The 15,295-nt window shown below is 53.4% G+C and overlaps 1 protein-coding gene across 2 annotated transcripts in view; it reads right to left on the bottom strand.

The window, feature by feature from the left end:
* Window positions 1-15,295, bottom strand: part of tyk2 (tyrosine kinase 2) — a 141,710-nt gene that overhangs the window by 16,696 nt on the left and 109,719 nt on the right. For both annotated transcript variants that reach the window (XM_085971866.1, XM_085971867.1), the window contains exons 16-18: window positions 10,881-11,032; window positions 8,446-8,596; window positions 7,095-7,189 (exon numbers count right to left, since the gene is read on the bottom strand). In XM_085971866.1, coding sequence (XP_085827992.1) covers window positions 7,095-7,189; window positions 8,446-8,596; window positions 10,881-11,032 — 398 coding nt within the window. The remainder of the gene's footprint in view (window positions 1-7,094; window positions 7,190-8,445; window positions 8,597-10,880; window positions 11,033-15,295) is intronic.

Below are 15,295 nucleotides of genomic sequence, written 5' to 3'. Positions count from 1 at the left end.
CACAGACACAGACCCCCCCCACACAGACAGACCCCCCCACACAGACACAGACCCCCCCACACAGACACAGACCCCCCACAGACACAGACCCCCCCCACAGACACAGACCCCCCCCACACAGACACAGACCCCCCCACAGACACAGACCCCCCCACACAGACACAGACCCCCACACACAGACACAGACCCCCCCCACACAGACACAGACCCCACACACAGACACAGACCCCCCCACACACAGACCCCCCACAGACACAGACCCCCACACACACAGACACAGACCCCCCCCACAGACACAGACCCCCCCCACAGACACAGACCCCCCCCACAGACACAGACCCCCCCACACAGACACAGACCCCCCCCACACAGACACAGACCCCCCCCACACAGACACAGACCCCCCCCACACACACACACAGTCCCCCCCCACACAGACACAGACCCCCCCCACACAGACACAGACCCCCCTCACACAGACACAGAACCCCCCTCACACAGACACAGACCCCCCCCCTCACACAGACACAGACCCCCCCTCACAGACACAGACCCCCCCACACAGTAAGAAATAGCTGTTGGATTCAAAGATGGGTTTTAATTCTCAGAACAGAGACTGACAACATGCAGCTGGGAACAGATAGCAGAAATGCCAGCAAGGCCAATTAACAAATAGAAGTGATAAGGGAGTCGTAAAATGCAAGGAAACAGGGAGGATAGCACCTGCTAGATAATAAGGAGCCACAAAGCCATAAAATGTCCTTAAAGAAACATAAAACATTCCTCAGAAAGATACGAGGGAGGCCTCGTCAGTCATGCAGAAAGGGACGGCGAGGGTTGCCTTCCCGCTTCACAATTGGACAATAGGATGGGGGATCAAACGATTGACACCAGGTGATTACCAGCCCACCGAAATAACTATAAATATAGACGACCGAGAGAGGGAATCAGGCAGTCAGGGGCAAAGGCTTCCCCGAGGTGGCTACGGCCCAACACCTTGGTCAAGTTTAGCCTCTGAGGTGGCTGACGGCCCAACACCGCCAACAGCTCAAGGGACGACCCAACGGAAGTGACCGCTGCAGCAGACTGCAGGAATCCACCCAATCCGAGACCACCGTACTGCCTTCCCCGTCCATCCGGTCGTGGCATTCCGATTCGGGAGTCGTAGATCGCTCTCTACTGTCACAGGTTGTATGTCTATTATACTCAGTTTAAACCATATGTAATATCTGATTATGCTTTAAAACTGTAGCTCTTTAATAAAAGCCTTACAACTTCTAAAGCCCTGTTGGGTAATCTGTGTGTGAGCCTGTGATCCTAATCTTACAACACAGACACAGACCCACCCACACAGACACAGACCCACCCATTGCAGTGTGGTAAACCACTGTTTGTATTCCACTGTGTACATGCCTGGATATGCCTCGGCTGACTCCTCCCACAAGTCCTAGTATAAAGGTGACTGCTCCCCAGCCCTTTGTATTCTGGACCGGTCGACCACTCGAGGCAGACCTTCATTCTTTTGTTAATAAAAGCCTTTAGTTACTCTCTTAACTCTCAGCCTTTTATGAGTAATTGATAGCGCATCAATTTTATTAACAAATTTTTATAATGGAGAAGATCCTCACACCAGCATGCCTGGACTTAGATCATCGGGAGGCGGACTCATCCACCAAGTTTACTCACTGGCTTAAGTGTTTCGAAAAATTCCTGACCGCCTCCGCAGCAATCAAATCGGACGAGGACAAACTGGATGCCCTGACCTCCAAAGTGAACCACCGAGTGTACTCGGTCATCCAAGACGCGACCTCGTACGCGGACGCTATCAAGCTCCTCAAGGACCAGTACACGCGCCCAGTGAACGAAGTGTACGCCAGGCACCTTCTGGGGAGTCGTAAACAACAACCTAAAGAATCGACCGTGGAATACCTTCAGGCACTGTCTGTGCTTGGCCGGGCCTGTGGTTGTAAGGATGTAAAGGCCGCCGTGTACACAGAGGAACTTATCCGGGACGCTTTTGTAGCGGGCCACAGATCCAATTACACCCGACAGCGACTGTTGGAGCAGAGTGACCTCGACCTCAACAAGGCCTCTGAACTCGCACTATCATTGGATGCAGCCTACCGGGGCATGGATGCCTACTCCTCTGCACCGTGGACGCCGCGGGGAATGACAGCCTGGGACACGGTAGGACCGCCTCATAGCGCCGTGCCACCCCAGCCACACCCCAGCAACGGCCCAACTACCGCAGCAGTGTCCCAAGGCCAGACAGCAGTGCCCCAAGGCCAGAAATGCTACTTCTGTGGCCAGGCAAAACACCCCAGAGCGCGCTGCCCGGCGAAAAACGCGATCTGCTCGGGCTGCGGGAAGAAGGGACACTACGCTAACGGCTGCAGGGCCAAAGCCACCCTGAACCCCAGCAGCGCCGCATGTGGGCCATGCGGGCCGCCATCTTGGGCCTCCCCGGCCATGTGCGAACCACCGGTACAGCAGCCATTTTGGACGCCTCCAGCCACATGGGGATCATGGACGCCGCCATCTTGGACGACAGCCGGAACGCAGCAGGCCCCCAACACCGCCTCATCTGATACCCACAGCGACACACCGACCCCTACGCTGGCATCCGTTACACTGGACCAAGCAAGACCGCACCAGCTGGCCAGCTCCACAATGGACATTAAGGTAAATGGCCACGATACAATCTGCCTTTTTGACTCTGGGAGCACGGAGAGCTTCATCCACCCCGACACGGTGCGGCGTTGCTCTCTCCCAGTCCTGCCTGCGCACCAGCGGATTTCTATGGCCTCCGAGTCCCAGTCGGCGGACATCGGCGGCTACTGCGTAGTGACACTCGTAGTAGACGGGACCGTGTACGATCATTTTAAACTTCTGGTCCTGCCCGACCTCTGCGCTGCCGTCTTGCTGGGGTTAGATTTTCAGTGCCACCTTAAAAGTGTTACGATGGCGTACGGTGGACCCCTACCCCCACTCACAGTCCGCAGCCAGCAGCTCCCAAATTGCCCGCCGCGCACCAGGTGCAACCTCTCCACACTCAGAGTCACCCCCCCCACACTGTTTGCTAACCTCACCCCCGACTGTAAGCCCATCGCCACAAAGAGCAGGCGATACAGTGCCGGGGACAGGGTTTTCATTAAAACCGAAGTGGAGCGGCTCCTGAAGGAAGGGATTATTGAGGGCAGCACCAGCCCCTAGCGAGCCCAGGTTGTGGTCGTTAAGACCGGCGAGAAGCAGCGCCTGGTCATCGACTACAGCCAGACAATAAATCGCTACACCCTGCTGGACGCCTACCCACTCCCCCGCATAGCTGATATGGTCAACCAGATCGCGCAGTACCGCGTCTTCTCGACCATTGACCTGAAATCAGCGTACCACCAGCTCCCTATCCACCCTGAGGACCGCCAGTATACTGCCTTTGAGGCAAACGGCCGCCTCTACCACTTCCTTAGGGTTCCCTTTGGCGTCACCAACGGGGTCTCCGTCTTCCAAAGGGAGATGGACCGGATGGTAGATCAAAATGCGTTGCAGGCCACTTTCCCATATCTGGACAATGTGACCATCTGCAGCCGTGACTTGCAGGACCATGACGCAAACCTCGAAAAATTCCTCCGCACCGCCCAACTCCTGAACCTGACATATAACAAGGAGAAGTGCATATTCCGCACAAACCGCCTCGCCATCCTTGGCTGTGTTGTGGAACACGGAGTCATCGGCCCCGACCCCGACCGGATGCGTCCCCTTATGGAACTCCCACTGCCCCACTGCCTCAAGGCCCTGAAGAGGTGCCTAGGGTTTTTCTCCTATTATGCCCAGTGGGTCCCCTACTATGCGGACAAGGCCCATCCGCTGATCAAGTCCACCTCTTTTCCCTTGACGGCAGAGGCCCGCTTAGCCTTCCACCGTATCAAGGAAGACATTGCCAAAGCCACCATGCACGCAGTGGACGAATCCATCCCCTTCCAGGTGGAAAGCGACGCGTCCGACTTTGCCCTGGCCGCTACCCTCAATCAGGCGGGGAGACCCGTGGCCTTCTTTTCACGAACCCTCCAAGGCCCGGAGACCAGACACTCCGCTGTTGAGAAGGAGGCCCAGGCGATTGTGGAGGCTGTGCGTCATTGGAGGCACTACCTGGCCGGAAAACAATTTACCCTGCTCACTGACCAACGTTCAGTTGCTTTCATGTTTAACAACAAGCAGAGGGGCAAAATCAAAAATGACAAGATCTTGAGGTGGAGAATCGAACTTTCCACCTACAATTACGAGATCTTGTACCGGCCCGGGAAGCTCAATGAACCCCCGGATGCGCTATCGCGTGGCACCTGCGCCAGCGCGCAGATCGATAGACTGCGGGCCCTCCACAATGACCTCTGCCACCCGGGGGTCACCAGGTTCTTCCACTTCATCAAGGCCCGCAACCTGCCTTACTCTATTGAGGAGGTCAGGACCATGACCAGGAACTGCCAAGTCTGCGCTGAGTGCAAACCGCACTTTTATAGACCAGACAGGGCCCACCTGATAAAAGCCACTCGCCCCTTCGAGCGCCTGAGCGTTGATTTTAAAGGGCCTCTCCCCTCCTCCGACCGCAATGTGTACTTCCTCAATATTATTGATGAGTACTCCCGTTTCCCGTTCGCCATCCCCTGCCCAGACATGACCAGTGCCACGGTCATTAAATGTCTGAACGACCTCTTCACCCTGTTCGGTTTCCCCAGCTATATCCATAGCGACCCGGGCTCATCGTTTATGAGCGACGAACTCAGTCAGTACCTGCTAACTAGGGGTATTGCCACAAGCAGGACCACCAGTTACAACCCCCGGGGGAACGGACAGGTGGAAAGAGAAAATGCGACAGTTTGGAAGGCCGCCCTGCTAGCCTTAAAGTCTAGGGGCCTTCCAACCTCCCGCTGGCAGGATGTGCTCCCCGAAGCGCTCCACTCTATTCGGTCACTGCTCTGCACTGCCACTAATGCCACCCCTCATGAGAAAATGTTTGTCTTCCCAAGGAAGTCCACATCGGGGACATCGCTACCGCCATGGCTGACGTCCCCAGGGCCGGTCCTACTGAGAAGACACGTGAGGACCCATAAAACGGACCCCCTGGTCGAGAGGGTCGACCTCCTCCACGCCAACCCCCAGTATGCTTACATTGCATACCCGGGCGGGCGGGAGGACACAGTCTCCATAAGAGACCTTGCACCCTCGGGGGCCGCAGCAACCCACTACTCACTACCACCCCCCCCCACGATCCGATATCCAGCCCCAGCAGACGGCAGGCCTGGGCCCAGCGACCCGCTCGACACCTACGAGGACGACACGCCTGTGCCACAGCCTACGCGGGACTCGACGCCGGAAGCTCCACTACCCCTGCCGTCGCCACGCCGATCACAGCGGCAGACAAGACCTCCGGAGAGACTCCAATACACTAACTTTTAATACACTTCACCCCGCCGGACTCAATTTTAAACAAGGGGTGAATGTGGTAAACCACTGTTTGTATTCCACTGTGTACATGCCTGGACATGCCTCGGCTGACTCCTCCCACAAGTCCTAGTATAAAGGTGACTGCTCCCCAGCCCCCTTTGTATTCTGGACCGGTCGACCACTCGAGGCAGACCTTCATTCTTTTGTTAATAAAAGCCTTTAGTTACTCTCTTAACTCTCAGCCTTTTATGAGTAATTGATAGCGCATCATGCAGCAGGTCTCGCTGGACAGTGACTAGGAATGGAAAGATGTTCCTGCTCTAGCCCAGAGGCTCTGAGACCAATGGCAGGTCCTCAAAGCTGCCACGATGAGGTAAGCCATTTCAATAAGGCTCAGCACCACGTTCCTTCGACTGAGACAGTGGGCAGTAACCAGCTCCCAGTATTCGCCCATGGCTCAAAGCTCGGAGGGAGGGAGGGAGGAGAGCAGCATCGCTGGCTGACTCATGGCTGCTCCCCCGGGCAGCCTCACCCCTGCACGATCACAATAGTCTCTGCTGCTGCTGGCCGCTGCTCCCCAGCGAGTCCTGTTGGATGTCCACGTGTGTGGGCTGCGACAGGCTGGCTCGCGAGTGACGGTCTCTCAGAATCAGACCCTCCCTGCCAAGGCCGACCACTCAGAAACACGCCAGTGAGAGAGCCACAAATCACAAGGCCCTGTTACAGGGATTCACTGATCGAAGAGCAGAAACACTTCATGTGGGGAGGACCATTAGGTGGCGTTGGGTATTATTTTTCTTGTTTAAAAGCGAGCTGACCCACTGACTGGCCAGAAACACAACGACAGACAGGAAAAGACCCTCTGGTCCATGCGGCCTGTCCAGAAACATAAACATGGCAAACGCATCATACTATTCAGCCCAGTGCTCTGATACATTAACATTCCTTCACACAGTTTTTGAACAATCAGACACTAGCCGTTCACCTCTGGGTTAGTATCAGCCCTGCTGTTTCAATCCAGATCGCAGTATATACAGGCCCCACTGAACACAACTGTCCCGAATAGAGCTGGAGATTGGTCATGTCACTCAGACTGGCCACAGGATGGTTGGTGTGGGAAATGGGAGAAATGTAAAATGGTTTGGTAGGGGGAGCGCTGCTCAGGCTGGGGTTAAGGCCGAGGCACATTGTTGTGGGAAGAATTCACCCCGTGTCTAAATTCACTCTAACTGACCTCAGAGTGCTTGATGCGGACGCTGGGTACCTGAAATGGAGAGCGAGCCATTTCCCCGCATTAACATCCTGCATTTCGATAAGGACAAAATTCACAGACACAAAATCAAAGACCGCGAGAGTTTGTTTTTTGTGCCTTTTTCTGTTGTAGCCAGGGTCGCAGGTTGTACTGAAACATGGAGGGCCTGATCTCAGACTCACTCTGCTCTGTAACTGCACCAGGTGCTGAATGCATTCAACACTCAGCGAGCCAACACCCCTCCTTAGTCCCAATCCAGTGCAGGTTATCGCAGCCAGCGTATACAGACAGAATGCTCTATTAAGATGTACCACCGGGGCCAGGGTCCACTCACACCAGTTATCCAGCACAACACACCATTTTTACCAACACTAAGGAGGATGCCAAGTGCAAAGGATCTCACCTCTCCGAGATCTCGGACCTTCTTCAAGTAGCGTTTCTGGAAGACGGTGGGGTCGGAGATGGTTGGCACTGAATTTTCACACGAAATGTCTGGATCTAGGATGCAACAGACCATCAAACATCAGAACTGGGAAACTGGATCGGCACTGAGCAGCGTGGCAGGTTGCACTGACCAGCGCTGAACACACGTACCATAAATAAAACACACCATAACATTTAGAGTATATACATTCACAGTTTTTTGTACGGCCCCCTCAATGTACAGAAGCGTCAGGATTCAAAGCCAAGTCTAGTGTGCGCAGATTTGCATGTAATCTCTCTCATTCTGGACAAAATCCCTTCCAATCCATTCTCACTCTGATAACTCTTGCTTATACACAAACCCTGGTCACAGTGCACAGAGTACCGTGCTGACCCACAGAAAGGCTGCTCGACATCAGTCACAACCCCAAACCAAGCAGATATTTTGCCGTTAAAATGTGCAATCGACACACGAGTCATTAATATGCACAATGCTCTTTCATTTTTCAGATTTTCAAACCCATTTTAGTTCATTCATTTATCCAACCAGAAAAACTACATCAGCCTCACGCAGCATCGCATTGTTTCTTCAACAGACTTCCCACCTCCACTGTTGTATCTGGAACTCCACTCCGAGTGTTGATCATTACTTATGTGAAAAAGAACTTCCTGAAACCAGCCTTAAATTTTCCTGCGTCTGGTTGGGCTCAACTCAAAGCAGGAATTGGGCAGATTTGGAGGAATTAAACCTGCGCCCTCTCATAAACAAAAGCAGAAAATACTGGAAACACCCAGCAGGTCAGCGCTCACCCCACCCAACATCCCATACATACACCCACAGGGACACGCCCACTCACAGGGACACACCCACAGGGACGCGCCCACCCACAGGGACACCCGCCCACAGGGACACACATCCACCCACAGGGACACACCCACAGGGACGCGCCCACCCACAGGGACATGCCCACAGGGACGCGCCCACCCACAGGGGCACACGCTCCGACAGGGACGCGCCCACCCACAGGGGCACACGCTCAGACAGGGACGCGCCCACCCACAGGGGCGCACGCTCCGATAGGGACGCGCCCACCCACAAGGGCGCACGCTCTGACAGGGACGCGCCCACCCACAGGGGCGCACGCTCCGACAGGGACGCACCCACCCACAGGGGCGCACGCTCCGACAGGGACGCGCCCACCCACAGGGGCGCACGCTCCGACAGGGACGCGCCCACCCACAGGGGCACACCCACCCACAGGGGCGCACTGTCCCAAGGTGAAGCTGGCCCCGCCCGGTCAGGGGAGCAGTAGCGGGGCCGGGTGCCTTACTTTGCTGCTGGAGCATCGTGAGTTCCCTCAGAATTGTCCGGAAAGATGGCCGCTGGTTTGCTTCGTAGCTGTGGCACTGGCTGTTCAGGTCAGCGAGTTCCTTACAGGAAGGTTCCGGAAGCTTCCCCTTCATCTCGTAAAACCTCTCTTTCTGTAAAAAAAATAGAAGTGGAAAAAGATATTATAATGTTCGCAGGTCGTCTCAGGCGATCACAGATATACCAGGTGAACAGTTTCTCATGTGACAAGCTCCAATCTCAGCTGGACCGTTGGATTAGGCTCTCTGTGTCTCTCTCTCTCGCTCTGTCTCTCGCTCTGTCTCTCGCTCTCTCTCTCTCTGTCTCTGTCTCTGTCTCTCTCTGTCTCCCCGCCCCCCCATGTCTCTCTCTCTCTGTCTCTCTCTCTCTCTCTCTGTCTCTCTGTGTCTCTCTCTCTCTCTGTCTCTCTCTCTCTCTCTCCCTTCCTCTCTGTGTGTGTCTCTCTCTCTGTCTCTCTCTCTCTCTGTCTCTCTCTCTCTCTCTCCGTCTCTCTCTCTCTCTCCGTCTCTCTCTCTCTCTGTCTCTCTCTCTGTGTCTCTCTCTCTCTGTCTGCCCGCCCCCCCAGATAAGGATATCAGTGCAGACTCCCTCTCTTCCCCCACACCTCCCAACATCTGGGCTGCGAGTGCCACACTCAGAGGCCGAGGGAGAGGTTGCCAGCCTGCCCTCTGAGCCAGACAGTGGTGTGTGGCAAACCCAAGATGAACTCAGAAAGAAACGAAAGAAATACGGAAGGAACTAAAATGCTCTGGACATTGACACACGTCCACCACAAGCTGGGTGTTTAATAACTTGCCGTTGGCAGCAGCCCAGCAGACGGGCTGATTTCTTGGAAGGTTTGAAAGCAGGAACTAATCAGAATCTGCTTCTACTAACACACAGAGCTGATGGCGGAGTCAAGCACTCCAGTTTTGGGGAAGTACTTTAATCTGGAACTCTCTCCCCCAAAAAGCTGTGGAGGCTGGGGGCCAAATGAAAATTTCAAAACTGAGATTGATCGATTTTTGTTAGGCAAGGTTAAGGGTTACGGAACCGCGGCGGGTGGAATGGAGTTGAGGTACAGAATAGCCATGGTCTGATTGAATGGTGCAACAGGCTCAAGGGGCTGAATGGCCTCCTCCTGCTCCTATGGCCATTGGCAGGCTTTTATACAACTAATCTTTGTAAATAGGACCATACCATGGAAGGCCCGAGCTCACTGGGTCTCCCCTTGCTCCTACAATCTACAGGCCTTCCAAAACCCAAGCTGGTGTTGTCTCTCGACGTATGTTGTTCTTTCTCCCACTCTTTCCAATCTTGGTGGTGCCTTAACATTTCCCGAGGTTATTGTTTGCCAATTATTTCCCCGTTTCACCCCTCCCTCTGCCTGACCTGAAGGTGGTGACTTTCATAGAATTATAGAACCTTGCAGCACAGAAGGGGGCCATTCGGCCCATCATGCCTGTGCCGGCTCTTTGAGAGAGCTGTCCAATTTAGTCCCACACCCCATCCTTTTCCCCAGAACCCTGCAAATTAGTCCTCTTCAAATACATGTCCAATTGTCTTTTGAAAGTTCCCATGGAATCTGCTTCCTTTCAGGTAGTGTGTTCCAGATCTCAACAAAAATGTGATAAAATATCTCCCCATTTTCTCTCGTTCTTTTGCCAGTTATTTTAAATCTATGACCTCTGGTTACTGACCCACTTGCCAGAGGTAACAGTTTCTCCCTACTACCTCTATTAGGTCTCCCCTTAACCGTCTCTGCTGGGAGGAGAACAATCCCAGCTTCTCCAATCTCGTCACAGAACTGAAGTCCCTCTTCCAGCGAGGTGAAATTCCACGGTGGCAGGGTCAGGTGACTGGGCATTTCTTCAGATGTTGGCGAGCGGACCAGCCGCAGGACGGGCGGTCACACCACAGCCAGACCCAGTCCTGGCCCTGTCTGATGTCCCTCATGCACACTTTCCGGCAAGGGTCACGGGAAAGCCATCAGATGTGGGAATCTGGGCCGATTCTCCCTCTCCACCCCCCTCCCTTGCCCAGGAGCGCAGCCCAATGCCGTCCCGGATAAAATAAGCCGACTCTGTGGGAGTTCAGCTCGATCCCACCTTCTCCACCCGGGCTACTGGGAGAACTCAGGTTCTGCCGCACAGCAACCTGACCACCCAGCTAGGAGCCGAGTAACGGGATGGATCCTTATTCTCGCTCAAAGGAAACACCCACCTCTCTGTCCCTGCAGAACCTCTTGCCATGCCCGCCATAGAGAACCCAGCTATGAGCAGCGGCTCACAGTGTAGGGGGGCGGCAGGTTTAAACCTGGCTCCTCCTGCCACTGTGTCCCAGTGCACTGCTGTACTCACCCCATGCTTTCTACAAGTGATCCACCGCTCCCCCAGCCCAGCTCAGCCTGCGATTTACCTCCGACAGCATTCGTTCCTTCAGTGGGACGTCTCCATTGCAACAGATTTCCAGCACCGTCGTCCCGAAGCTCCACTTGTCGGCGCCCAGGCTTAACTTGTTAACGTTCTGGACACACTCCGGGGCGATCCAGGGAATCCGCTCCACACGCTCTGGGGCGGCACGGAGATTCAAAGATCAGGGTTTTAATCAAACTGTCTGGACAACAACTTTATCTTCAAACCTTAGCCAAGACAGCTGTTTAATTCTAAACATTATAAAGAGACAGTGGTGCAATTACTGGAGTCTCTCAGTTACTGTATTTTATGTTAACAACTGAGTTTCCCGTTTTCCTGTCAGTTCCATGTTCTCCCGCTACCCTGGTGTCCACAACAACAGATTGTATTTATATAGCGCCTTTAACGTAGTAAAACGTCCCAAGGCGCTTCACAGGAGCGATTATCAAACAAAATCTGACACCGAGCCACATAAGGAGATATTAGGGCAGAAAAGAGGGAGGTTTTAAGGAGCATCTTAAAGGAGGATAGAGAGGCAGAGAGGTTTAGGGAGGGAATTCCAGAGCTTGGGGCCCAGGCAGCCGAAGGCACGGCCGCCAATGGTGGAGTGATTAAAATCGGGGATGTGCAAGAGGCCAGAATTAGAGGTGTGCAGAGATCTCGGAGGGGTGTAGGGCTGGAGGAGATTACAGAGACAGGGAGGGGCGAGGGCCATGGAGGGATGTGAACCCAAGGATGAGAATTTTAAAAATGGAGGCGTTGCCAGACCGGGAGATTGTGCAGATCACCTTATGGTACCAGACTGATACCTGGGACGGCAGGAATGACGTATGAGGAGAGATTGGGTCGATTGGGCTTATATTCGCTGGAGTTTAGAAGAATGAGAGGGGATCGAATTGAAACTTATAAAATTCTAACAGGACTAGACAGACTAGATGCAGGAAGGATGTTCCCGATGGCGGGGGAGTCCAGAACCAGGGGTCACAGTCTAAGGATAAGGGGTAAGCCATTTAGGACTGAGATGAGAAGGAATTTCTTCACCCAGAGAGTGGTGAACCTGTGGAATTCTCTACCACAGAAGGCAGTTGAGGCCAATTCATTAAATATATTCAAGAAGGAGTTAGATATATTTCTTAAGGCTAAAGGGATCAAGGGATATGGGGAGAAGGCAGGGACAGGGTACTGAATTTGGATGATCAGCCATGATCTCATTAAATGGCGGAGCAGGCTCGAGGGGCCGAATGGCTGACTCCTGCTCCTATCTTCTATGTTTCTATGGTACTTTGGCAGAGTTACCACACTTCGTGCGTAGGACAAGACGGTGAGTGGGGGCAGGTCGGGAGGGGCATCGTAGCCCAGCTGCATTTTAAACAGCCGATCCAAAAGTGGATGGGATGCAGAGACGCAACACTGGGTAGGGTTACGGTGATTGGCGGGGGTGGAGAATAGAATAAAAAAACAAACTTCACGGGGGAATCACCTTGATGCTGCTCACGCACACCTCTAACTGGCTGGTTATAGAGCGTGACGGGCAGTGTCCCGGTGATGGGTCAGTCCCGCCACACTCTCAGTGAGTGGAGCCTGAAGACTGGAGGAAAGTATCAGTTTGACAAGCTGGATGAAGGAAGGGGAAAAGGATAAGCAAGAAAGCTGTTGAGAGTATTGCATCTGCTTCTCCCATTGCTGCCTGTAACTCTCGCCAGGTGGTACAGTGCCAGAACAAACAGTCTCGCATGCAAATACTCTGCAACCCGTTCTTCCGCATACATTTCAGTGAATCTGGGCAGCTGGCAACACTCGAGACTTCTTCATGATATCAGCAGCATCTGCCTCGAGGGAGGATGGGTTTACATTTCCAGGCACAATGCCACACTGCTCTCTGCAGTTTTGTTTTTATTTCTGCTGCTTCGGACTTGCTGTTGGACAGGACTAGCTAGCGCTGGAGCGGGAACAGCGAGCACATTATGGTGGAATCTTGGCACCTCCCCTTTAAAATAGGAAATCTTGCATAAAGAACTGCTGTCTCTGAGAGGGTCTCTCTCACCACCAGGAGCTCCTGTGAAGAGGTGGGAAGAATTTCGCCATCAGGAGCTCCCACTGGTTGCAGGCATCAAACTGCCAGTGCAGTGCTTAGCTGCAGGAATAATTGGCAAGTAAGGCACTGGGTTTCATTAGCAGAGGGAGAGAGCACAAATCAAAAAGCGACTGCACTGCTCCTGCCTGACCCCACTGTGAAGAAAGAAAGACTTGCATTTATATAGCGCCTTTCACGACCACCGGACATCCCAAAGCGTTTTATGGCCAATGAAGCACTTTTTGAAGTGTAGTCACTGCTGTAGAGCTTTGGTCACGTAATAATCGGAGGGATATCACTGCCCTGGAGAGCGGCAGAGGTGAGCAATGAGGATCATTCTAGGTATCAGCAATTTAAATGGTGAGGATAGGTTAAGGAGGTTGGGCTTGTTTTCAGTGAAGGAGGAGATTTTTTAGTTCACAAAGCGAAAGTGGGCAAACTGCTCACTGTAGTCCAAACATCGACGTATGGGGGTGAAAAATAGCAAGTCAGGAGCCTGGTGGAAGTTTTCACTGACAAGTGTAATTAGTGGAGCAAGTTAGCAGGCTGTGATGCTGCCCCACCCAGTTGAATAGCCTACCAACAGTTGCATGTGCAGGCTCGCTTGGAGGAAGGGCACTTTGGCGAGGTACTGGAGGGCTGTGTCTGTGGAACCAGACCCCAGTATGAATTCAGGTGACAAGGAGAGGAAGACAACTGGGGATGAAGGAGGGGGGGCATAGGCTGCAAACTCCTCTCCGACAATTGTGATAAAATGAAAAGCCGGAACTGTCTGCTGAGTAAAAGAGGATGAAAATCACAGAACAGGTGCAGCTGGTGGGTTAGCGGGGGGGGGGGAAAAAGACACTGAACCAGTTTAAATCAGCTCTTCTGAATCGATGGACATTTGGAGAGACAGTAAACTTTAGAACAATTCAGTCTGGAAAAAACAAATGCCGTTCGCTCGTCACCTACTCCTGGGCTCCGAAAGTCACACGGTGCGACCTCTTCCTGCCCATGTTCCATCCCACCCATCTCCTTCCCGGAGCTCGGTTCCATTGGCTTTGTAATCTTACACGGTGAAGAGGAGGCCGCATTGGAGCATTCACATCCCGACGATGTGTTCGGCGAGTCGGGCGGAGGAGCGCAGCGCAACGAGCAGCAGCAGCAGACTCAACGACACGCTGCAGCACGTCGGCCGGCAGCTCCATTTCGGGTAACTCGCAGTCCGGATGGGAGGAGGGGAGCCGGGCATGGTGGCCAGAGCGGGAGAAGCAGGCCACCACACGTGGAGCCGGCAACAGTGAGGCGGAGGCCGCGGTGAAGAGGAGGACGGAGCGGCTGAGGGACATCGTGCTCCCACTGCCACGGGAAGCCATTGTATTGACTCTGAACGCGGCGCTGTATGTATAGCTGACGCGTCCCCACGGGGAACAAGCATTCCATTGTACTTGTTACATATGGCAAATAAATCTAATCTGAATCTGAATCTGATCTGAATCTATTTTACTGTGGTGGGGTGGGTGGGGTCACAGTTGAGAGTGATCCCACCCTCACAATTACACACACATCGTCGCTGGGTCAAAATCCTGGAACTCCCTCCCGAACAGCACTGTGGGAGCACCTTCACCACACGGACTGCAGCGGTTCAAGAAGGCGGCTCACCACCACCTTCTCAAGGGCAATTAGGGATGGGCAATAAATGCTGGCCTTGCCAGCGACGCCCACATCGCTAGAATGAAAAAAAAACATTCTTTCCAGCAGAGGCCACTGGGTCATGATCAGGAGCAGGAATCTGGGCTGATTTCCCCCTCTCTGCACCATGGGTGATGAGGCCAGGCCGAGACCAGTTAACTCAGCGCAGACTGGGGATCTAACTGTGGCCCTTCCTGTGCTGCTCGGGTCAGCTACTCACTGCTGGAACCATCTGGCCCACAGCCGGACAGCTGTTATTTATGTATGTGGCTTCCCATTATATCCACGGCACCTCTACCCACAGCCCATCCTCAAATTGCTAAAGTCCCAAACCCAACAGGTAATGATTTATTTTGCTCGCCAATCTCCCATTGGCATTGCAGAGAGGGAGTGAAGACAAGGTGAAGCAAAGTTAAGAGGCCAGGGTACAATTCGACCACAGCGTGCAGATTTAATTCAGTTCCCATTTCAAATTCATTCAATCGCTCCTTATTTTTATATAACAATTTCATTTATATTATTGCTTATAGTTAAATAGAAAAACACAGCAATTTGAGAAGCAGAGAACTCAAGTTGGCTCCAGCCAAGTAGCTGCTTACAGTACAGGCCAAGTAGCCGAGCGGCACTACAGCGCCACCACTGGTGGTCGGGTGTAATTACAGCGTGACATA

Source organism: Somniosus microcephalus, chromosome 31 (assembly GCF_052327205.1).
Source record: "Somniosus microcephalus isolate GS21.2 chromosome 31, FLI_Smic_1.0, whole genome shotgun sequence".
In the NCBI taxonomy this organism is placed as follows: Eukaryota; Metazoa; Chordata; class Chondrichthyes; order Squaliformes; family Somniosidae; genus Somniosus; species Somniosus microcephalus.
The sequence above is the reverse complement of the archived record's forward strand: the minus strand, read 5'-3'. Positions and strand labels throughout refer to the sequence as shown.